The following is a 24,767-nucleotide window of genomic DNA, read 5'->3' on the forward strand; positions in this document are numbered from 1 at the left end:
GGCGACAACAGCGCGGCGACAGAAGGGCACTTTACAACAGCGCGGTGACAGAAAGCCAATTTAAATTAAGGTAAGGGTTAGGTTTAGGTTTAGGGTTAGGGTTAGGGTTAGGGTTAGGGTTAGGGTTCGGGTTCGGGTTCGGGTTAGGGTTAGGGTTAGGGTTACGTTATGTTTAGGGTTAGGGTTAGGGTTAGGGTTAGGGTTAGGGTTAGGGTTAGGGTTAGGGTTAGCTTTTGAATGCTAGTAAAAGCATTTTGCTGAGCGCTTCGGAAAGCGCGGATTTGCCCTCTGCGGTTATGTCGGCGTGCTAGGGTCGCATTTTGCTTAGCGCTTTGGATGGCACGGATTTGCCTTCCGCGGTTATGTTGGCGCGGAAGAGGGATTCGCGGTTTTGTCAGTGAACCATTTGAAATACTACATTTCAATTACTATTTTAACAAAAAAAAATGGTTGCTGAATTATAACGCCATGATAAATAACGTTGAAAATATTGTGATAGCATTAAAAGTAGAATCTAATCTAAAATTCCCAGCCCATTCACTGAACTATTTTTAGCCTCGTTAGCAATAGACAATAAATAAACAAAGGCTTATCATCAACCAGTAATTGTTTTTTTAAATGTTCTCTGGAAATAAATGCACCTAAAATGTTGAATTAAAATAGTTGTATATTTTCCATTTCCAGCAGCTCCTCCATGCTGTTCCTTCAGTTGGTGAACCCCTGACGCTGAGGTATCAGAGTGGGTTAAAAGGTCTTTGTTACTTGGTGGATCAAAATATTTTCAAAACTTACCTACTCCCTTCAGGGCCGGATGGATAGCGCTCCAGACTCCCACGCTACCTTTTCGGAGTCTCTGTCCAATGGCAAATTCAAGATGGAGCAAAGGGATGCCTTCCAGGACAAGCAAGATGAGGAAAGGGATCATGAAAGCTCCTGTGAAGTTACAATCAGAGTGAGTATGTTTGGTATAAAACTGGCCTAAAAGGAGTGGATTTATTGATCATGAGAAACAATGAAAGGGACAAGAAAGCAGTTCTGGTGAATTCTACTCTGAATCTTCCTAGTTTGAAAGAAAATACATTACTATGGTACTTTATAAGAGCATCTGGTGCATTGTCTGTGCATTCAGCACAGGTGGGTTCCTACCAGTTCGCACCTATTCGGTAGAACCAGTTCGTCAAATCTACCGAACCGGTTAGAAGAGGTTCCACCAGTGGACCCGGAAAACAGGCCACACCTACAGAAGAGGTTCCAAAAAGTTTTGAAACCCACCACTGGTCCTTGGATATGATTATTCTACACTATCATGCTCATTTTTATAAAACTCAGTGTCTCTGTGAAAGGTAAGGATGACTACTGTGTTTGTGGTGCAATCAGAACATTGCATGTGTTGAAGTTGTTTTAACGCAAACCAAAGATGCCTTTTACAAAACAAGTTTATATCATATTCTTATGCATGCCAGTGCTGTCTGTGAGGTAATTTAAGGTGGTTCTGACAAGTGTCGTCAGCATCTTCATATCCGGTCACATGGGTGGCAAGCCACCCCCATCCGGTCACATGGGCGGCAAGCCACTCCCACAAAGGAGGCCACACCCACAGAGTAGGTTCAAACAATTTTTGAAACCCACCACTGGCATGCAGCCTACTACAATCATGACTGTGGTAATTAAAGGATCCTTCCATTCCTTCTGAAGACTTCAATATGCTGTGGAACAAATCATTAAAAAAGGCAAAAAAATAAGGTCCCCAAACTATTTGGGGAAAGTAAAAATGAATAAAATAAAACTTAGTTGATATGGGGTAAACTTGGGGAAAAGAAAATGGAGAACTGAAGTTAAATTGGTTGAAAAATAAATAGTAAGACGAAAGTTATACCTGCATCTCAGATTGATCATCTTTAGGGTACTGAAATTATTTTGCTAAGTCCCTACATCAGTATCTGAAATATGATATAAATAATGCAAGGACCTACTGTTTAGTATTTATTCAGTATATTTCATTTGATTGGTCTACTGCCTTTCTGTTCATATGAACACGTAAGGCATACAAAAACAACATCTAAAATACAAACATCGTAACAATAATTTAAATGGTATTAAAATAATTAACAACGATGAAGTTCAGATGGTATAGGGGAAAGTGCTCTTTAATGATAAATATTGGTTCTAAAAGCAGGGGAGTGTTAGAAGAAAATGTATATTTGAATGACTAAAAGATTAATAAGGGATAGAATATTCCAAGAGTAGTGAGAGCTTTTTAGTGTTTTAAATTTAATGTCACCATCACCTTAATTTGCATGCAAAAAAAACCCCAACAACTGGCAATTAGTGTGATCTTTTAATATGGTGATAATATAATCCCTTATCCTGATGAACAGTTTAACTCTCCCATTTTGTAAGGTTGAAAAATGGAATGGGATGGAATGGAATGGGGTGGAATAGAGCTGATATTCAGCTAGTTCACACTGGTTCGCGTGAACCGTTATCAGACATTTGGCCTGGGTTGTCGAATCGGTAGTGACTGCTGACTGGCCCTGCCCCCTGCCAGGTCACCACTTGCTCACCCCTCCCGCTCACTTGCCCCACCCAGTCACCCGGTCACCGCTCGCTCGCCCCAATCACTGCTCGCTCGCCCCACCTACCCGCTCACCACTCGCTAGCCCCACCCTCCCACTCACTGTTCGCTCCCCCCAATCACTGCTCGCTCATCTCACCTACCCGCTCACCACTCACTCGCCCCACCCTCCCACTCACCGCTCGCTTGCCCCGCCCACCCACTCACCTTGGAAGTCTTCTAGTTTAACCCCCTGCTCAGGTGGGAAATCTGCCTGAGCAGAGGGTTGGAAGGAAACTTCCAAACACTCCTCAAGAAGGTATCTCCAGGTAAATTGTATAACAATTAAGGGTAAGGTATAAATAAATGGTATGATATCCAATCAGCCCATGAACAATCCAGTGGTGGGATTCAGCCAGTTCGTACCTATTCGGGAGAACCGGTTGGTAACTTTCTAAGTAGTTCAGAGAACCGATTGTTGGAAGAAATATCATTTTGTTTTTCCACTTTACAGGGCTAATCCTGTAAGGAAGGCAGGAAGGAAACATTCTAGTGTTGTTTCTAGCCTAATCTTTATTGACCTGCTTACAGAAACTGCCCCTCTGGTTAACCCTTATTACATTGTAACAGCTAAGGCGAAGCGCCCATCGACCTGAATGACCTTGAGTTGGCCAAGCCCACCCAGTCACATGACCACTGAGCCCCACCTACCCAGATAGTCATTAGAGCAGAGGACCGGTTGTTAAGTTATTTGAATCCCACCAGTGGAACAATCATATATGCCACAGTAGTTATAGTTGCGCAAGCATAATCTTTGTCCCAATTGCCATCGGGGAATTGAGGAACAACTTCAAAAAGTATTCCCAAACAGTGTACTTACATTGTTTTGGGAGTACATATTCATGCATCAGTCCTTAAAACCAGAAACTTTGACACTAGAGGTAATAGAGCAGGATGTCACTTGTATTACTAATTGCATCTATAATTCAAACAAGATGGATCTCTGTGCTAAGTGGCAGAAGGATCAAATATTTTTGCTCTCAATCACCCTTACTAGAAACAGGCCAACAGGAAAGATGGAACTATTTCAGAATACGTCACCAAGGCAGAATTCTATCAAGCACTCTTGAAAAGTATTGAGGTCACGGTACTGAAACTTTCTCTATAGTAAAATAAACTAATATAATCATAATTTCCATATTTAACAGGTAATTTATCATGCTGCTTTCAATCACAGTTAAAAGCCCAATAGAAATGGTTCAATAAAACCAGGGTCCTTCTGAATTATCATCACTTTCTCAATCATTTTAGCCAGCGGTCAATAATTATACCAATCTCCAAAAGTGGAATTTAATAGAGGCTTTATACCTACTTTTGATATCACACCAATAAGAAAGGAATGGTCAATTCCCTGAAGCTTAAGACCAAACTTTTTCTGCCCGAGGACAATAATTCCATGTTTAGAAATCTACAAAGTTTTTTTTTTTAAATAACAGAACTAATATTACTAAGATCTAAACATCTTTAAAAAATTGATTTCCCAGTTAGAACATATTCCGAATTCATCTCTACTCTTGGTACAATGAAATAGCAATAGCAATAGCAATAGCAGTAGACTTATATACCGCTTCATAGGCCTTTCAGGCCTCTCTAAGCGGTTTACAGAGAGTCAGCATATTGCCCCCAACAATCTGGGTCCTCATTTTACCCACCTCGGAAGGATGGAAGGCTGAGTCAACCCTGAGCCGGTGAGATTTGAACCACTGACCTGCTGATCTAGCAGTAGCCTGCAGTGCTGCATTTAACCACTGCGCCACCTTGGAATGCAGTGCTTCAGTGCAGCTGCAGTGAAGGCCGAGAAATAACCTTTCTCAATCTCTTCACATTCCTTTTCAATCCTTTTCTCCATGTCGATCACAGTGGTCTGATGTTTTGGTATGATCTCACTTCCCCTGACTGGTGAACCCTCCTATTTCTTTATCTCTTTTCTTTATCTAGAAGCCGATGTGGCGCAGTGGTTAGAGTGCAGCACTGCAGGCTACTTCAGCTGACTGCAGTTCTGCAGTTCGGCTGTTCAAATCTCACCGGCTCAAGGTTGACTCAGCCTTCCATCCTTCCGAGGTGGGTAAAATGAGGACCCGGATTGTTGGGGGCAATATGCTGACTCTGTAAACCGCTTAGAGAGGGCTGAAAGCCCTATGAAGCGGTATATAAGTCTAACTGCTATTGCTATTGCTATTATCTCCCTTGGACCAGTGAAAAGAAATTAGGCTTCCCAGTTTTACCACATATTTTTGTCACTTGAGATAGAAAGCCGAATTCTCCTCAATTCTACCTGTGAGATATTTTAAAAAATAAATGCCTTTTTAAGAAAACAGCTTTTTAAACTGTACAGTCAGTGAAATGTAACATCATTTAAAAATGTCTATGGAGGATAGTGATTAGAAGGACCAGGCATTTCTGCAAAAACAGAAACTAAGGGATGTGTTTGCTGCAATGAAATGAAGCGCAGCAATAGCAATAGCAATAGCAGTTAGACTTATATACCGCTTCATAGGGCTTTCAGCCCTCTCTAAGCAGTTTACAGAGTCAGCATATTGCCCCCAACAATCCGGGTCCTCATTTTACCCACCTCGGAAGGATGGAAAGCTGAGTCAACCTTGAGCCAGTGAGATTTGAACAGCAGAACTGCAGAACTGCAGAACTGCAGTCAGCTGAAGTAGCCTGCAGTGCTGCATTTAACCACTGCGCCACCTCGGCTCTTCAAATAGCATCACTTGAGCTAGCAAAAGGCAAAAAATGCTACTTTTGATTTGACAGCAAAAAAAAATCATTGGAGATAGTCTTTAGCTTGGTTGATGGCAATTAAAGGCCAGGACTGTTGGATGGAGGAATGCTAAGCTAAGACATCTCCAAAGGAATGGAGACAAGGATGTGGTTAAGACCAATAAACCAAAGATAGAGTTGGTCCAACAGAACCTCTCTAGACAAGAAGAGGGTAAGAGATTGCCCAATTTTGCTTCAGATGGCTGTTCCTCATAAGGAGACCACAAGACAGTAGTTGATTCCTGGGTCTGAGCACTGGGACTCAAGGAAAGCTATCAAATTCTGACCTGTGGAAGAATCTTCAAGGACAGTGGATATGTCTAAACTCACTTCCTAAATACCCTGTTTCCCTGAAAATAAGACCTCCCCAGATAATAAGCCCAATCGGGCTTTTGAGCACATGCACTAAAATAAGCCCTCCCCCCAAAATAAGCCCTCCCTGAAAATATTGCAACACAGCAGCAGCCATGAGGTGACCACCCTCGCCGTCTCCTGCACCTCAAAAATAATAAGACCTCCCTGAAAATAAGGCCAAGTGCTTATTTCAGGGGGTCAAAAGAAAATAAGACCCTGTCTTATTTTGGGGAAAACACGTGACTTTGGCATTTCTAATTATTTAAAAGTTAAAAGAGGTCTCCTAAGCAATTAGTTTGGAAAAACTACCTCGTGAGTAAAACTTCACCCCAAATAGAGGACAAAATAGCCAGCAGTTTAAATAATTCAAAGAATATAAAATAAATGACAAATCAATAAATACAAATTTAATTTAAGAAAGTTTTAAATGAGTTAAAGGACCAGACAAATTTGAAATATTAGGACTTTTGCTAAGACTTTTCAAATAACTAAATAAACAAAACAGTATAAACAGTTTAATCTATTAACAAAGAGATGATGGCGTGAAATTTGAAAATAACAAAGAAAGAAATATCCGACTTTGTGATTATAGAAATGGGACAGTAAAGAGGACTACAGTTTCTGGTAGGTAGATAAGTAAGTAAGTGAAAGGAAAAAGGGAGGGAGGGAGGGAGGTAAGGAGGGAGGGAAGGCAAGAAGGAAGGAAGGTAGAAAGGAAGGAAAATTTGCTTATTCTTGAATCAAAAGAGCAGCGGTGTAATTTATAAAATGATAGATAAAGTTATGACACTTTAGATCTTTAAATAGTTTTTTAAAGATTTGGGAGATTTATTTTTATTTATTGCTGCCGATTTAACACTTATAGTTAAATTGGCAGCAATAATTTCTGCACAAATTAATATGTTTCTTGAAGAAGACTCCATACTTCTTTACAAACTCTATTCTAAAAGGCAGAAAAGAAAACAAATGGAAGACGTTAAAGACCAACAAAAAGGTGAAATAAATTTCAACTGATGTAAAAATATAGGAAAATAAAGAATTGTGGATTATAAAACAGAGATGGCAGCTAGAGTGGAAACATAAATGATAAACCAAGAGATTAAAAAATGACCTGGGCAAGGATTTATCACTGGATTTACAAAAGAGGTTTCTAAAGGCCCGAAGAAATGTTTGAGATGGTGATTCAATCTTATGACAGAACTTGATGAATTAAAGGTCAAGATGGTCAGAAGCAAAAGAAAGGGATATAAAGTTGACTTATTTGAACAGTGTTAAAATAAGAAATATTTCTACAAAATTCTGGAAAACATTTATGGGCTTTTTAATGATAATTTGCACAGTACAAATGTCCTGGGTATAATGTGCATGAGGTTAATTGACGTAACGGATATAAAAGCATTAGTGATGCAATTATACAAACAACATAAAATGATGCAATGTTGTAAATTATTTAAATTGCTCACAATGGGCATGAAGTCCACGGTAAATGTTCTCTGCTGCATACAAAGTCCACTGAATGAAGGTCCTGAAAACTCAGGCTATATGTATCTTCAAATGTCTGGTTGATCAGAACTATTCTGACCTGATTTTTTTTTTCAAAATAGAAATTACAGCATAAATTCATTTTATAATATTCCACTAATTTTACCTGGCTGCAAACCATAAATAAATAAATAAAATAAAATACGTTGATATCCTGAATGAAAACTTCCAAAATGCTAGGTTACAGTTTGAAATAAGAACATACAGGTTCAGCAGTGGTGGGATTCAGCCGGTTCGCACCTATTCGGGAGAACCGGTTGGTAACTTTCTAAGCAGTTCAGAGAACCGGTTGTTGGAAGAAATCTCATTTTGGTTTTTTCCCACTTTACAGGGTTAATCCTATAAGGAAGGCAGGAAGGAAACATTCTGGTGTTGTTTCTAGCCTAATCTTTATTGCCCTGCTTACAGAAACTGCCTCTCCAGCTAACCCTTATTACATTGTAACAGCTAAGGTGAAGCGCCCATCAACGTGAGTGATGTTGAGTTGGCCACGCCCACCCAGTCACATGACCACCAAGCCCCACCTACCCTGCTGGTCATTAGGGCATAATTTAACGGTTGTTAAATTATTTGAATCCCACCACTGAGGTTCAATTTCTATATGCATAACCGAAGCAAGCAAATACTTGTACGAAACCAATCTTAAAAATCTCAGGTGTTTTTATAAATCATCAAATGAAAGCTAAGTTACGCCCAAGGTTCTCTTGCTACCACCTCCACCCCCAAATTTTGCCAAACCACATGATTTAAGCCACTCCCACCACCGAACCAGTAGTGGTTTGGTGGCCTGGGTCGCTGGAACCGCCAGCGATCCAGGCCTGCCATGTCCCTGAACTGGTTCTCTGGACAGCGCCATAGGCGCCACCATCTTGTTTTTTTTGCTTCTGTGCACGTGTAGAACAATTTTGATTGTATTGTGCATGCGCGCACAGTGTGCATCAAGCACACCTGTACAGTGCACCCATGAGCAATCCGGGAGTAGTGCCTGCTCAAGCCTACCCCTGATACCCATGGTGATTCCCATGAAACTGTGCCAGCTACCAGAAAGACTGAAATTGGCATCCAATTTCTCTCCCCTGTTGAACTGGGAAAGCCCACTGATCTATATCTTGTCAATCTAGAAAAAGAGAGAGAGAGAGAGAGAGAGAGGGAGGGAGGGAGGGAGGGAGGGAGGGAGGGAGGGAGGGAGAGGGAGAGGGAGGGAGGGATGAATGGCAAGGAGAATTCTTTCCATTTCTTGAAACAGAAAATAATATTGAAGCAAAATAGTGGGGCCTTCAGTTTCAATGTTAATAAATGCTCAAAACTCATGTTATATTGATATCAGTACTAATTTGTTTTTACTTATTGATTTGATTTATACTTCACCGCCTTTCTGGGTAACCGGAGGGAACAAAATTTGAAAACCAAACAGAACAAAAATTACAAAAAACACACATTAAAAATGTTGACTGCAAAAATTAAAGTGCATTTATTATTAAGATTAGCACATACATCCCTAAGCTTATTAGAACAGATGTTTGTCATCTGCAGAAAGTCTAATATCCTCCTGTTGTTTTCTTCAAAGATAAGATCTTATCCCATAGACAATGGTTGCTGTTCTCCTTGCCTTCACGTTATCTTGACCACTGGTGACTACAAGAACAAGCTCCTACATGTTACTTAGCACTATTGTTTAGAAGTAGTTTGCCACTGCCTTCTTCTGGGGGCTAAAAAAGAGTGACTGGCAGAAAGTTGAGAGACCACCTGCTGCCAATTACCTCCCACAGACCCATTAGATCTCACAGGGTTGGCCTCCTCCGGGTGCCATCTACCAGCCAATGCCACCTGGCTATTACCCGGGGGAGGGCCTTCTCTGTGGCACCTCCGGCACTCTGGAATGAACTCCCTGCAGGGATTCGGACCCTCACCTCTCTCCAGGCCTTCCGAAAAGCCGTCAAAACCTGGCTTTGCCGGCAGGCCTGGGGTTGATGAGTTCTCCTCCCCTCTCGACATGTATGGTTGTGCGACTGTTGTTTACTTTTATTATTTGTATTTTGTCTTTTTATGTTCCCCTTTTTCCCCCTTGAATTGTTCGCCGCCCTGAGTCCTCCCGGAGAAGGGCGGCATACAAATAATAAAATACAATACAATACAAAAAGTGATCCATTTGTCTTCATGCTTTAGACAAGACTAGAATTCCTTGTCTCTCCGTTTCTAGCCCAATGCTTCTAATCACTATATCAGCTGGGTTTTGACACTGTTGGGGTTAGTGATAATTTGTAGTTATTGAGGCATCTGTAAACTACTGTATATTCAACTCCATTATATTGAACTGCAAATGAATATAAAGAAAGGGCACAACAGCTGACCAAGCACTAATGGATTTGCAAAGGCAAGAAATATGAAGCAGACACAATGAGCAGAAATATTCCAGAATATGGATACACTATTAGCGTTTTTCTTGAAGTACAGAAGGAGATTCATTTGTTCAACTTATTGGTCTTAAAATATTATAAATAATATTGTAAAAAGAGATTATAACAAAAAGTTGTTCTCTCATCCCAAGATATTTGAACAGATCATTAAAAACTTTCTAGAGTAACATAGTTCGATGCAATAAAAGATGTTATGCCACAGGGATAGCCTACAATTGTTGAAGAAAATGAACAACTTCTTGATTACAAATTTAACAATTTTTATTTTCTCATGTTTGCAGGTCACAAAGTAACATTTTTTGCCTGTTTATAGACGTGAATGAAAGAGGGGGAAGAGAGAGGAATTGGAAGAAAGTTGTGACCTGGCTTTCTTGATTTTCTAAGAATTCCTAGAATGGATCTTTGTATATTAAAAGTCACTGATAAAACACCATGCAGTGAATTCAGCCGACTTCATTTCCAGTAAATAAAATGGTACAAAACCATCTTTTGCTTCTCTCCTATGTTTCCAAGATCAGAGCAAGGAAGATGTCTCACGGGAAGCTAATGAGATGGGTTTTAGAGACCCCCTCCCACTGCATTTCTCATTCTCCCAAGAAACAAGATAACTAGGAACCAAAAAGTCGAAGAGGTGGGTGGAATGGAGAGAAAGAGGAGAGGAGGGAGGAAGAGAGAGAAAGAGAAGGAGAGAGGGTAGGAAGGAGAAGAAAGAGGGTAGCAGTAGGAGAGTGTTAAGGAAAGGAAGAAGGGGAAGGAGAGGAGGAAAGAAGGAAGTAGAGAAGGAAGGGAGGGAGGAAAGAAAAGAAAGAGAAAATAAGGTGGTGTTACAGCAGGTGCTAGGGATGGTAAACAAAGCAATCCAAACTATACCTTATAACCTTTTAAATGGAATAACAATAATATAAGAATGGCAAAGAAAAAGAATAACTATGTGAATGTATACCTATAATTGTACGTAAGAGAATAAAGGACAGTAAAAATATAAAACACAATCTAGGTAAATAATATTTGGTTATAAATAGCTAAGTATAAATAAATATAGAATTGTACATAAAAATGGATAACGAATAAGGAGATTATGAATACAAGATAGAAATGTGTAGAAGGGAAAACACTAACTGCAAAGAAACCGATACGGAACTGCTGTTATGATATACGATGGAACCTGTTGTTCCCATGTTGTTTTAAGTTATGTGTCTGTTTCTGTTGATGTGTTGATGTGTTTAAAATAAAAATTTATATATATATAAAGAGAAACAAGATAACAAGTCCTCTTAAAACCCTGACTTCATTATTATGATTTTGCTGTTGTGATAAACACAGCGATGCATGGTGAAAATGTACTATCATGTAAATAGTTTCCATCAAATCAATGTTAATTTTGAGGATTGAAGGGATCAAAACATACCTCCTCCGTGGCTCTGGCAGAGATAGGGAAAGCGCCATACATTGCCCAAGCCTACACAAAACCCGATACAGGTGAGCATGTATTGGGCTTTATTGTCCCATTTGGGTCTTGAGTCTGCTTCTGTGGTCTCTATCGTTTCTAGTTCCTTGTGAGAAGGTATTCTCAAATCCAGACCAGGATTTGGCAGCTGGAGTTTCACCATGGCTGCTGGATCGTTCTTGTACACAGATCTGCCACAGGTTCTGGGCTAAACAAAAAAAGGAAGTCTTAGCTACCAGCTGGCACTCTTTATACTGAACCTTTGACACTAAACGCATCGGTGCTGCCTTGGGGCAGGAGAAAAAAAGCGTCAGCAACTCATTTGATTAACCAAGGTTACTCTGAGACTTATTAATGTCTTATCTGCCAAAGCTCCAGCTGAAGACAGAGGTTGCTTGATATCAAAGCTGTGAAGAGTAGCAATTCACAGGGTAATTTGCCGCAAGGTACATTAAGCAGAAGGTTTAAATAGGATTTGCTTTCCTTGCTTGCCTCTTTCTGTCTGACCCTCATTAACACGAGATAGAGAGGAGAAAATTACTCTGGCAGAATTAAAGCTCATAAACTGCAATATCTCATCCCTGACTGGATTTTTTTCCCCTTTTTACGTGCATAATAATATTTGGACATGTAGAACTAGCAGTTCTGCTAGCTTTTAGAATAGATAACACAATATGCAAGTAGTATTGTATTGTATTGTATTGTATTATTTGTATGCCGCCCTTCTCCGGGAGGACTCAGGGCGGCGAACAATTCAAAGGGAAAAAAAAGGGGGAACATAAAAGACAAAATACAAATAATAAAAGTCGACAACAATCGCACAACCATACATGTCGAGAGGGGAGGGTACTCATCATCCCCAGGCCTGCCGGCAAAGCCAGGTTTTGACGGCTTTTCGGAAGGCCTGGAGAGAGGTGAAGGTCTGAATCCCTGCGGGGAGTTCATTCCAAAGGGCCGGAGCTGCCACAGAGAAGGCCCTCCCCCGGGTAATAGCCAGGTGGCATTGGCTGGTAGATGGCACCGGGAGGAGGCCAACCCTGTGAGATCTAATGGGTCTGTGGGAGGTAATTGGCAGCAGGCGGTCTCTCAAGTACCCAGATCCAATACCATGAAGGGCTTTATAAGTAGTATGAAAGTGTGTGTAATTGTGTGTGTGTGTGTGTGTGCACCCCCACTGCCTTTCTTGATATTAAATCACTTTACTATTTTGCTTTCTGATTTTCCATTCTCGCAAATGTAACTCAAGACAGCAGGGAGGATAGAAATACCGAAATGCTGTATCCACATTGAAAAGCAGCATGGAATAGAAGTTAAAAGTATTACATTCTGTAATGTTTAACTTAATGAATGGGGGGGGGGGGAATGATCAAAATTACAAATTAGGCTTCCCTTGGGTGAACTAAGGGTTAAGAATCCGATTTTGCATCACAGCAACTACAGCTCCAGATTGGAATTCCATATATACTACAAAATAGACACGTTCGGCAAAAATTATTTATTTATTTGCATCGTAGCATCTTTATTATTTTTAAATATCTCCAGGTGGTGTCATACCCAATACTCTTTCCTCCTATTTTTCCTGCAACAACAACCCTGTGAGGTGGGATGGACTGAGAGCAGTGGTGGGTTTCAAAAATTGTTCGAACCTACTCTGTGGGTGTGGCCTCCTTTGTGGGAGTGGCTTGCCACCCATGTGACCAGATGGGAGTGGCTTGCCGCCCATGTGACCAGATATGAAGATGCCGATGACACTTGTCAGAACCACCTTACATTACCTCACACACAGCACTGGCATGCATAAGAATATGATGTAAACTCGTTTTTTAAAAGGCATCTTTGGTTTGCGTTAAAACAACTTCAACACACGCAATGTTCCGATTGCACCACAAACGCAGTAGTCATCCTTACCTTTCACAGAGGCACTGAGTTTTATAAATATGAGCATGATAGTGTAGAATAATCATATCCAAGGACCAGTGGTGGGTTTCAAAAAAATTTGGAGCCTCTTCTGTAGGTGTGGCCTGCTTTCCGGGTCCACTGGTGGAACCTCTTCTAACCGGTTTGGTAGATTTGACTAACTGGTTCTACCGAATAGGTGCGAACTGGTAGGAACCCACCTCTGACTGAGAGAGAGAGTGACTGGCCCAAAGTCACCCAGTCGGCTCATAAAATATTAAACTTACGATATCATTATTCATTCAGGTGAAGCGTTTTCTTCAAAGATCAACACTTGCAAATTCGGTATTTTTCCAGGAAAAAGAACATAAAGTGGCTTATTATTCCTACTCCCAGAATGTCATGATGCTTCTGTTCTTCGTAAATGTATAACCTGAGTCAGTAGAGAGCAACAGAGACCCCTCTCATAGGAAAAGAACGGGTTATGCTGTACGAAGTAGAAGAAAAGGCTATTTTGTGATTTTTTTTTTCACGCACGCCACTGAAATGAAGACTGCACTACAATTCTTTAGTAATCCCAGGGTGGGTTATTTTTGTTTTTGCTTTTAAGAAATCTCTATCCTAAGAAAAAGATTGGAGTCTTCTCTGCTAGAGAACTAGCATATTAATTTATACCATTAAATCACCATTTTTAGCCATGGTGAAGATGGTGTTTTATTTTCTCACGTTAGATGCTCTACTTTTTTAAAGTAAAGATAATTGGAAAGCATTCTGCGAGGAAAACAGATTTGCAGTGGCCTAGAAATTTTCATCTACCGAGGAATGGAATAAAAGTGGTGTTTTGAAAGTGGTAGGAATATATATATTAAATCCGTGTTTGTAAGAATAAAAAACATTGAAAATAATGATCTCTATAATTAGCAATTGCCAGTGCTTATTGTATGAGCCCCCTCCCCACTCCCCAAAGGGTTAATATACAACTAGTTTTTCTTTCCAATTATCAAAATAGGTCAGAGGTTGAGCAATTATAGAACAGCTGCTATATGCTTTTATTTATTTATTTTTTTAAAAAATATTTCTCATATATACATTCACAATTATATGATCTCATAACTGTTATTAATAATATGTATTTGTAACAATTTTTCTCCCCTACAGTTGACAATATACTTGAAATTGCTTTCTTACCATCCCATAAACCCATCTTATCTTACAACAATCCTACTTCTTCTTCTTTCCTTCCCTTCTTCCCTCCCTCCTTTCTTCTCTCCTTCTCTCCTTCTCTCCTTCCTTCCCTCCTTCCTTCCCTCCTTTCTTCTCTCCTTCTCTCCTTCCTTTCCTCCTTCCTTCCCCCCTTCCTTCTCTCCTTCCTTCCCTTCCTTCCCTCCTTTCTTCTCTCCTTCTCTCCTTCCTTCCCTCCTTGCTTCCCTCCCTCCTTCCTTCCCTCCTTCACTTCCTCCTCCCTTTCCTTCCTTCTCTCCTTCCCTCCTTCCTTCCCTCCTTCCTTCCCTCCTTTCTTCTCTCCTTCCTTCCCTCCCTCCTTTCTTCCCTCCTTCCTTCCCCCCTTTCTTCTCTTTCTTCTCTCCTTCCTTCCTTCCTCCTCTCCTTTCCCTTCTCTCCTTCCCCTTCCTCCCCTCTACCCTTCCCCTCTTCTTCCCTTTCCTCCCCTCTCTCCTACTCTTACATTCCCTCCAATTCTTCCTCTGCTTTTCCCTCTCTCCTATTCCTCTCCTTTCTCCCCACCTTCCTATCTTTCCTTCTACTCCTCCCTCCATCCACTCTATCCGTTGTTGTGTTTACATATTTTCCTCTTCAGGGGGTGACCTGGTTCTTTTTTTTTCTTTCCTAATTGAAAGTTATTTTAAAAAGCTATATGCTTTTATACTATATACTTGCACTATCATGGTATGAGTTTGGGCAGTGGTTCTCACTTTTGGCAATTTTGAGATGTGTAAAGTTCAATTTCCCAGAATTCCCCCTGCTGTACTGGCTGGGGAATTCTGGGAGTTGGTCCATGCATCAAAATTGCCAAGCTTGAGAAATACTGAGTTAAGCTATGAAGCAGGAGCTTAAAGGCTCTGTGTGTTTGTTACTGGTATGTATGAAATGGTTAAGAAATTCCATGTTTACTCTTAGAACTTCGGGGTTAGTTGGACTATCACTCCCATCTGTACACTAGACTCAAAAGACCGTTTTATGCTCAACGAAGCACAACATACACACAAACTTTATGTAGCTGTTCTATCTACTAATGCTTAGTTTGGAAGCAACCACATACAAGGCTTTTCAGAAATGAAAGTCTCAGGGATTGGGGAATCTCAAAATCTCATCTTGTGCCCAGCCCTCCAACTTATTTTTGGAGGGAGCCGAGGTGGCGCAGTGGTTAGGGTGCAGTACTGCAGGCCACTTAGCTGACTGTGATCTGCAGTTCAGCGGTTCAAATCTCACCGGCTCAAGGTCGACTCAGCCTTCCATCCTTCCGAGGTGGGTGAAATGAGGACCCGGACTGGGGGGGCAATATGCTGACTCAATTTGCTAAAAAAAATATTTGTAAACCGCTTAGAGAGGGATGAAAGCCCTATGAAGCGGTATATAAGTCAAATAAATAAATAAATTTTTGTACTCCACAGCAATATTAAACTAATAAAAGAATAAAAAGAATAAATAAACAGAATAAAAGTGTAAGGACGTGTCCCTTAACTTAGAAGGAGTACCCCCCTTCCATAAAAGGCAGAATTGCTATGGGGACAGAGTTACAGAGTCCAGGAGAAAGTAAAGAGAAAGTAAAGGAGAGCACTAGATTATTGCCAGGTCCGAACCAAAGGAGTATCTGCTAGAAGTAGCACAGCTACTCAATCATCTCATTAAGGCCAATCATTATTAAGAAACTAGCCAGGCAGTGCGTACAAAGAGCAGCTTTACGCCCCGTCCTGAGTTAAACCACCCTTTCAGATAGGGCTTTCTTCAGGGGTAGCCGAAAGACACATACATACACACCACAGGTGGGTTCCTACCAGTTCGCACCTATTCGGTAGAACTGGTTCGTCAAATCTACCGAACCGGTTAGAAGAGGTTCCACCCGTGGGCCCGGAAAGTAGGCCACACCTACAGAAGAGGTTCCAAAATTTTTTGAAACCCACCACCGATACACACCCAGAAAGTGGTGGGATTCAGCCAGTTTGCACCTATTCGGGAGAACCGGTTGGTAACTTTCTAAGTAGTTCAGAGAACCGATTGTGGGAAGAAATCTCCTTTTGTTTTTTTCCACTTTACAGGGCTAATCCTGTAAGGAAGGCAGGAAGGAAACTTTCTGGTGTTGTTTCTAGCCTAATCTTTATTGCCCTGATTACAGAAACTGCCTCTCCGGTTAACCCTTGTTACATTGTAACAGCTAAAGCAAAGCACCCATCGACGTCAGTGACTTTGAGTTGGGTACGCCCACATGGTCACATGACCACCAAGCCCCACCTACCCTGCTGGTCATTAGGGCAGAGAACCGGTTGTTAAATTATTTGAATCCCACCACTGCACCCAGACTTCCTCTTTCCTAATTATTGTGGTGGCCATCAAAGGGGACTTGAAAGGCTGTGACTTGAGTCACCTAGTATAAGATCAAATACTAGTGTTCTGGCTAATGAAAAATGCTGCAAAATAAATAAGCAAAGTAAAACGATTAAAAGGGTAGCTCTGTTTTGCAGTGATTTTTTTAAAAAATTTAATCAATGTATGGAAAGAGCTTTGATATTACAGTTCTTGAACAAATGAAAGGACCACTTCTCGTGCAAACTCTACAGAACTTGAACTTGAGGTCTCGTCATAGACTGAGGTAGTGAAAGCCTAAATGCTTTCTAATGACAGAAACACATGGAGATGCAGAGTAAATGGTTTAATGTAATTCAATTTTTTTCTTCTTTTTCTGGCTTACCATTTCTTACTTCTTTTCTATGCTTTTACATAACATTACCTAAAGACAGGGGTGGGTTTCTCGCCCCGCTCCAACTGCCTGGCGGCGTCATCGCGCATGCGCGTGGCGCACGCATGCGTACTAGCATCTGTGCGATGCTCCAGCTGCTGCTGGAGGATTGCAAAGGCGCTGTATGCGTCCTGCACATGCGTGGAAGCGCAGAACTCATCAAAACCGGGTAAGGAGCGCGCGGGGGTGCGTGGGCGCGCGGGTGGGCCCTTCGCCGTTCCCGGAAGTTACTTACTTCCGGGTTCGCCGACCAACCGGTTCGCAGGGACCACTGCAAACCGGTTGAAACCCACCCCTGCCTAAAGAGAAGAGTGTCACGGATACTTAGGTATTATATATATCTCACGTATAGGTGGAGCAATATCAATGGCCAGTGGTACTACCAGGACTCCCATGACAATTTAGTTCCACCTTTAAGAGTAAATATTAAAAAAATGTTACACAGACATTAATTGGCGATTTTAAGTATGTTTATACCAATGAAAATTCAACGAGAAGTCCGTAGAAATGAGCAACTCTGGAATTGAATGTTTATTTTTAAAAACTAATTTTAATATTAACAATATAATGTGAATAAGAACTTTAAGCTATTGATTTTATGTTAAACATTTCAGTGTAAAGTAATAATATAAACAATGTGCACATATGAGATCCTAAAGCGTCTTAATGTTTTTGAAATAACTGCATTACGTCAAACAGCAAGCTCCTTTCTTTCGAATCTCTATGTTCCTGAAGAGGCATCTCTTATCTTTGCAGTTATTCAAGGGGCTCAAAAGCCTTGATCATTCCCTTCAATTTTGTTAAAGGACCAGTGAAAAGAGAGCGCTGATAGGGACAAAAAAATTGCAGTTAGATCATTGCTCAGCAGAGAATAACAACAACATTAAAAAAAACCAAAGATTTCCAAGAAGGCAGCCTGTTTTTACTGCATACAAGAATATTTGCACTCTGTTTCCTTGTAAAGCTTCTGTAATCATATCTCATCTTCATTCTTTAACTTGCAATATACACATAAAGATTATTGCACCGCTATACAGATACAATCCTGTCTATCACAATAACTATGAAACAAAAACTAAGTTTTATGCTCCTTGTAGAGGAGAGGAATTTACAGCCTATTCATGTTATGAACTTCTCAAAGTTTTTTTTATAAAAACTTCCTCTACAGCAGGGATCTCCAACCCCACCCCCCCACCCCCAGGCCGTGTTTTAGTACTGGACCGTGGCCTGTTAGGACCTGGGCCACGCAAGAGGTAGGCATTCAAGTGAAACTTCATCTTGCATGCATGGGATCTAGGTTGCATGTGAAATCATCCCCCTTCTTCCCCCGCTGGTCCGTGAAAACCCTTTTCTTCCACAAAACCACTACCTGGTTCCGGAAAGGTCGGGAACCATTGCTTTAGAGGAGTGGACGTTGAAAAATATTCTAACAAATATGAAGTATATTCCACTAACAACATTTAACATAAATTCAGTATACCATCCAGTTCGGTCCCAAGCCTCCAATATATACTGATGCAGACTTGGCTGTCTGCCACAACTAAGGAGGGAGATAAGCAATCCCTTAGCTAGGAGCCCAGAAAATTATCTCTATGAAAACAAGGCTTGAACTCACGAAATTCTTCCAATCTTTCACGACACATGGATTAGTAAACTGTTGTTTCCTGCAAAATTCCCCTCCCGTCACCCCACCTATAAGCTCTCCGGGAGGGGCCAATCAGTAACCACCCGTTCCTATTTCCTTCTGTGAGCCTTTTTCCAAAGCTGCTCCCTCCTCCTCTCAGCCCTACGTATACATATAGGTGGGGTGACGGGGCTTGGGACAGAACAGGATGGTATACTGAATTTATGTTACCTGCGTACCTGCGCTGTTTTGTGAAACAGCAGCAAAATGATTAGGCGGACTACCTGGCAGTGGCGGAGTTTGAGTTCAATTACTCGCAGCACACAACCATGCAAACAATGCCCTTCTTGGCCAATGTAGCAATAGCAATAGCAGTTAGACTTATATACCGCTTCATAGGGCTTTCAGCCCTCTCTAAGCGGTTTACAGAGTCAGCATATTGCCCCCAACAACAATCCGGGTCCTCATTTTACCCACCTTGGAAGGATGGAAGGCTGAGTCAACCTTGAGCCGGTGAGATTTGAACAGCCGAACTGCAGAACTGCAGTCAGCTGAAGTAGCCTGCAGTGCTGCATTTAACCACTGCGCCACCTCGGCTCTTCAATGTAGGGTATCGTCCTCGATTCTTTCCCCTCACATCAATTGACTCACTGTCAGATTCCACCACCAGCTCAGCCGGCCAATCAGTAACCACCCGTTCCTATTTCCTTCTGTGAGCCTTTTTCCAAAGCTGCTCCCTCCTCCTCTCAGCCCTACGCATACATGTGCCACAGCACATCCATAACCTCCATCTCGGGATTGATTTGCAGGTGTAAACTGCATCATTTGAACATCTGGGTTAACTAATGAATTTTATTGAACTAGAAAACTTGCACCCCCCCCTGTGTTATTGGTCTTTAAAATGTCTTAATGATTTAAAGGCTTTGAATACGCATTTTACAGTTTATGTTCCCTTCCCCTGTGTGGCTCTTTCCATATATTCTGTCACTGCATTATTAAAATGATTAAATAAATTTTAGAATATGCAGAAATGAATAAACTAATATTTGAAATTAAAGAAAAGGAAGACACTGAATATTTTGAAGTATGGGATCTGTTCTATCGATGGTTTAATAAGAGAAGCAGGTGTTAGAACTTCAAAAATTATAAGAGAAAGATTAATTTTATTATTAGGGTTGTTTACTGTAACTGATTAATTTTGATTAGTATTAACAATTAATATGTATTAATAGTATGAGGAAAAAGCACTGTTATGAGATTACTATTAGAATACTATTACTATTACTATGATGAATATTACTCAAAAGAATTGTAATCAGACAACACACTGTTTATACGGATTTTGAACATGTTGCTCTTTTTATTTATATTGATAAAAAATAATAAAATAAAATAAATGACTTCTGGGAAAAATTCTTTTAATGTTTTTGTAAATATTGTGATCATCATGTACACACAAAAACCTGTAACATTAAATTAACAGCCTCAAGGGGTTTTAGAGTAAACATATCTTATTATCCATGATATAGTTAAATATCTTATTAGAACCACTGGCTGCTATACTTTTCCTGTCACAAAATCAAGGCGTCTCCATGCTTTTTTATTTACTTCCTTGTGGCAACAGCCACAAGCAACGCAACAATTTCCAGTAACATATTGGTACAAATTACAATTACCTTTTTAAGTATTCCAAGAATCCTTTCTTTTTCATCTCCATTCTTTGCTCTGATCTGTTCTGTGGAGTTGGCATATGTCTCTCTTGTTTATAGTTCTCTGCATTTTGTGTCTTGTTAATTTCCGTATGCTGTCCTATTAATAAGAAATAGAAAAACTGTATGAAAGACATTTTCTAAAGAATGTGAAGGGTCAACAATGCCTTGTTGGTTTGTACAATTTGGTAATTTGATAACCAGAGAGAAAAGAAGGGTTTGTATTTATGGGGTGCTCCCTTCAAGGATCTTCTTCCAGAAATTGTTCTGATTTATTTTTCGTATCAGAAGCTGCTTCCAGAGTTGTTAAAGGGTAATGCAATTTTATATTGCACAATTTTACAGGGCATTATCATGGTCGTGATCTTTTCGTAAACAGTATTTATACTAGCTGTCACAAATGAGCAATCTATATAGAAATATTCTTCATAATATATAAAGTATTCTACTTCCCTTTGAGGAAGGAAAATATGTGTGTAAACCTATTAAATATCAAGGCGTGAGGCGTGAGGTAAACGGAACGGCTTTTATTCGAACAGCTAACAACAGTAGGATTTCAGAACGCGGACAGTGCCAGCCCAACTGACAGCTCTTTATATACTGGAGCTGTCAGTTGGCTGGCCAATGGGTGGCTGGTGATTTTCCCGCCAGCCGGCAGGCGCACCCCAGCCAATCAGGTATCGGCTGCTCCGGCACCGCCTGTCGGCTGCGTCGAGAGGACGCAACAAAACCTTTATATTTTAATGTGACCAATTGAACTCAGGCAACATTGTGCAGCTTTAGAGCTGAACTCAGCCGAACATTTAGATTTAATCTCCTCAGTAATTTGATGTACTATTCCATTTATATCGTTTTACTGAGTAATTTAGTAGGTTGGACTCAGAGATTTTGATCTGACCAAAGCATCCCATGAGCCACATGAAAAATATTTTAATCCAATGTTCCCAGATTCCCCCAGTACTCTAAACCACCATGCCATTCTGCCATTTTTATAAATAATAAGGGTTTTCAAAAGGTTTAGTATTCATTATTACAATTAAGATTGGGACAGTTGTTATTCAGTTAAAATAAGTTCCCGGTGTTTATGCCATCCCTCCATCTTTGTATAGGAGCCGAGGTGGCGCAGTGGTTAGGGTGCAGTACTGTAGGCCACTTCAGCTGACTGTTATCTGCAGTTCAGCGGTTCTAATCTCACCGGCTAAAGGTTGACTCAACCTTCCATCCTTCAGAGGTGGGTGAAATGAGGACCCAGACTGTGGGGGCGATATGCTGACTCTGTAAACCGCTTAGAGAGGGCTGAAACCCCTATGAAGCGGTATATAAGTCTAACTGCTATTGCTATTGCTATAGTTACCTAAAGCCTTTACATTATCACCATTGGTGGAGATGAGAGAGTTACAGCATGAACACTTGGTTTCTTCTGACGGATTCTGAGGGTGGGAAAAAAATCAATATTTTATTATTTTTCTCTAATACAGATACAACCCCAATTTTATATTGTTCTTTTTTGCAGCCTGTTTTTCATAGAAGTTTATGTATAAATTGCAATTGTGACTAATAAGGAAAAAATGTGAATTCATATGAAGAGAGAAAAGACTGAAGCGAGAACATATGGGAGCCATGGTGGCACAGTGATCAGAATGCAGTTGCATTCTAACTCTGCCCACACCCTGGAGTTCGATCCTGATGGGGCTCAAGATTAACTGAGGTTGACTGAGCTCCCATCCTTCCAGGTTGGTAAAAGGAGAACCAGTGGTGGGTTTCAAAAAAATTTCGAACCTACTCTGTGGGTGTGGCCTCCTTTGTGGGAGTGGCTTGCCGGCCATGTGACCTGGTGGGAGTGGCTTGCTGGCCATGTGTTCTCTCTCTCTCTCTCTCTCTCTCTCTCTCTCTCTCCTTCCTTTTGTCTCTCTGCCCCTTTTCCTTTTTTCTTTCATCTCTCTCACTTTTTCTTTCTTTTTTATTTATTTCTTTCTTCCTTTCTTTCTTTCTCTTTCTCTCTGTGTGTGTGTGTGTGCGTGTTTGTGTGTGTGTGTGTGTCAGTGGTGGGTTTCAAGAAATTTTGGAACCTCTTCTGCAGGTGTTGCCTGCTTTCCGGGTCCACTGGTAGAACCTCTTCTAACCGGTTCAGTAGATTTGACGAACCAGTTCTACTGGTAGGAACCCACCTCTGAGGAGAACCCAAATTATTGGGGTAAATGCTGACATTGTAAACACCCGGGGAATGCCGTAAAGCATTTTTGGGCAGTATATAAATGCTATTGCTACCACTATATAGTTTTAGGCAATCCTTTACTCAGGCTGTATCCTTGTGAAATCTCATTATGTACTCCCAGTAAGGTCACAGTGTAAATTTAGGGGGAGAAACAGTGGCTAGAATATCTTAGAAATTGCTAGTGCAGAAATTAGTTTCTGATGTAAGATGATGTTTCTATAAATATCAATGTTCACAGAGCAAATCTGGATTTATGCAATTCTGCAATACCTTCACTGGAAAGATCATATCTTTTTGAAGTGCTGCTCTGCCAAATTCAGCATTCGGCTGGCTTATATTCATAAAAATTCAATTTTCAGCTACATTTCTGTAAGAGACATTTAAAATGATCAAATATAAGAAGCATCCATTTAGAATACCTTTTATAAAATGCATATTTGCCAAATCAAAATTTGCAAAACAATGTTTCTTCTACGATAGTTATCTGAAAACCAAGTCTACGTTCTCATCATGAGTGTGCATTTTGAGCATTCAAAAGACTTCTGATGAAGTCAGAAGATTCTGCCTGAATTCACTGAATTCTGAACCTAACACTGAATCTTGAATCTATATTGATGAATAGTTATTTGAGTATTTTTTTGAATTTTTTTTCTTATTTTAATTGAACAAAAACACAGAAAAAGAATCATCCTTCATTACATCTTGTAGAAAGCGTGTCGATTGGTTACAGATAACTTCCGTGCATTTCTTCCACAGTCATTACTTATAGTTCATATTAGATTATACACTTTAAGTCAAAAATCTTTGTATATTTTACTATCAATGTACCACAATTCTCATTTGACTACAATTATTTGAACATGCTTTTACCTCAAATCATTCATACTTAAAGACACAACCACATAATGGCATTCATTAGCTATTTCAAAATATTCTCCAATAACATTACACCTTTATAGCATTTTTTAAGTAAAAATCAATTAATAAAGTTTCTAAGCCTTCCCCCGCCTTTTTTCCAACTCACTGACTAAAATATATATCCGTTACTTTAGCCAATACCATAGCATGTATATATTGTTAAACAATGTCCATTAACATTTCCTTGTTGTTATTATAATTGGCTAAAAATCATTTACTATTTATGCCCCATCTCCTCTCATCAGGGCCCCCACCCAAAAAAACGCCTTACAACGTTATAACAAGATCTAAATGAAAATTTGTTAATAAAATTTATAGGTCTTTTTCCCAAGTCACAATTTACAATTTATATCCAGATTTCTTTTACTAAATTGTCAATACATGTATAAATCATTACACTGTATCCATTATCATTTCATTATTATTATTTATGGTTAATTAATTGTTAGCGAGTAAACATTTAATAACAATCTAAAACAATCTAGGAGTTGCAAAATATCCTACTTATTAATCACCAATAATAAAAAACTAATTTTTTATTACCAACTTTCATTGTCAACCTGTACCTTTCCAGTAACAAAACAGCCTTATCTCTCTTGCCAATTGTGGAGTCTTCTTTTTATCTCCTTTATAAGGTTTTTATAGGCTTCTCTCTGCACTTTGTTGCTTGAAGGGTCTCTCAGATAATCCCCTTGCCCACCAGTTGCTACTAAAGTTAACATGTCTTTATTTGTCAATCTTGCTTCTGAAAAAATTTCTCTTCTTATGTTTATCATCATTAGTATTTTTTTTTCTGTTCTGTGTCCTGGAATCTGGGGTAGAGCTCCAATTCGTCGAATTCCCTTTTCCACATTCCCTTTCCATTTTCACCCACATTTGCTCCATTAATAAATTCATCTATTGTCTTATCTTTATCTTCTATATCTTCATTCTCCCCTTTAATTTTGGGGGTTCCAACCCCATCATCTTTTGCTGTGAGGAAGACTAGTCTTTCCAGCTTCTTCTCAATTCTCCCCTATCCTTCCAATAGATTTTGAATTCCAGCCAAGATATTTTGGAATTTTAAGGTTTCCTCATCTAAGTATTGACCCATGTTTCCAAAACAGAAGAGAGAAAGAAAAAGAAAAAAAAAACTAATAATGACTGCCAGTCTAGTCTTCCAGACCTCTCTTACTTTTATTTTAAATTGACTTAAACACAAGTATTTTTATGCTCTTCGAAGGGGAAGGGTTCTGTTCCCCCTTTCTATCTTTCTTTCCTTCTTTCTTTCTTTCTTTCTCTCTCTCTCTCTC

General features: G+C 40.0%; 2 protein-coding genes across 2 annotated transcripts in view; both read right to left on the reverse strand.

Annotated features, from left to right (window-relative positions):
- The window catches only part of LOC148044500 (sodium-dependent neutral amino acid transporter B(0)AT1-like), a 35,119-nt gene extending 23,754 nt beyond the window's left edge, over nt 1–11,365 (reverse strand). Inside the window, exons 1-2 of the mRNA XM_087721944.1 lie at nt 11,102–11,365; nt 793–933 (exon numbers count right to left, since the gene is read on the reverse strand). Of these exons, the coding sequence (XP_087578070.1) occupies nt 793–933; nt 11,102–11,303 (343 nt within the window). The 5' untranslated portion in view covers nt 11,304–11,365. The remainder of the gene's footprint in view (nt 1–792; nt 934–11,101) is intronic.
- Nucleotides 11,366–17,602: 6,237 nt separating this feature from the next.
- On the reverse strand, nt 17,603–23,481 carry LOC148044501 (uncharacterized). The gene is made up of 4 exons (XM_087721947.1): nt 22,828–23,481; nt 21,697–21,772; nt 20,310–20,442; nt 17,603–17,834 (listed from the first exon to the last, which is right to left on the reverse strand). The coding sequence occupies exons 1-4, from the start codon at nt 22,897–22,899 to the stop codon at nt 17,810–17,812; spliced, it is 306 nt and encodes a 101-aa protein (XP_087578073.1). The 5' UTR covers nt 22,900–23,481; the 3' UTR covers nt 17,603–17,809.
- Between the last annotated feature and the right edge of the window lie 1,286 nt (nt 23,482–24,767).

The sequence above is a fragment of the Thamnophis sirtalis genome, unplaced genomic scaffold (assembly GCF_051295495.1).
Source record: "Thamnophis sirtalis isolate CommonGarterSnake01/CBP01778 unplaced genomic scaffold, rThaSir2_p1.2 scaffold_8, whole genome shotgun sequence".
Taxonomy (NCBI): Eukaryota; Metazoa; Chordata; class Lepidosauria; order Squamata; family Natricidae; genus Thamnophis; species Thamnophis sirtalis.

What these genes read in the sequence shown, in the direction of transcription:
- LOC148044501 (XM_087721947.1), bottom strand. Translation starts at nt 22,899, where the DNA reads ATGAATATAAGCCAGCCGAATGCTGAATTTGGCAGAGCAGCACTTCAA. An exon ending in TGATAATGTAAAGGCTTTAG is followed by an intron (nt 20,443 to 21,696) that starts GTAACTATAGCA and finishes TCTTATTAATAG; the next exon opens with GACAGCATACGGAAATTAAC. An exon ending in TTCTTGGAATACTTAAAAAG is followed by an intron (nt 17,835 to 20,309) that starts GTAATTGTAATT and finishes TGTCCCTATCAG; the next exon opens with CGCTCTCTTTTCACTGGTCC.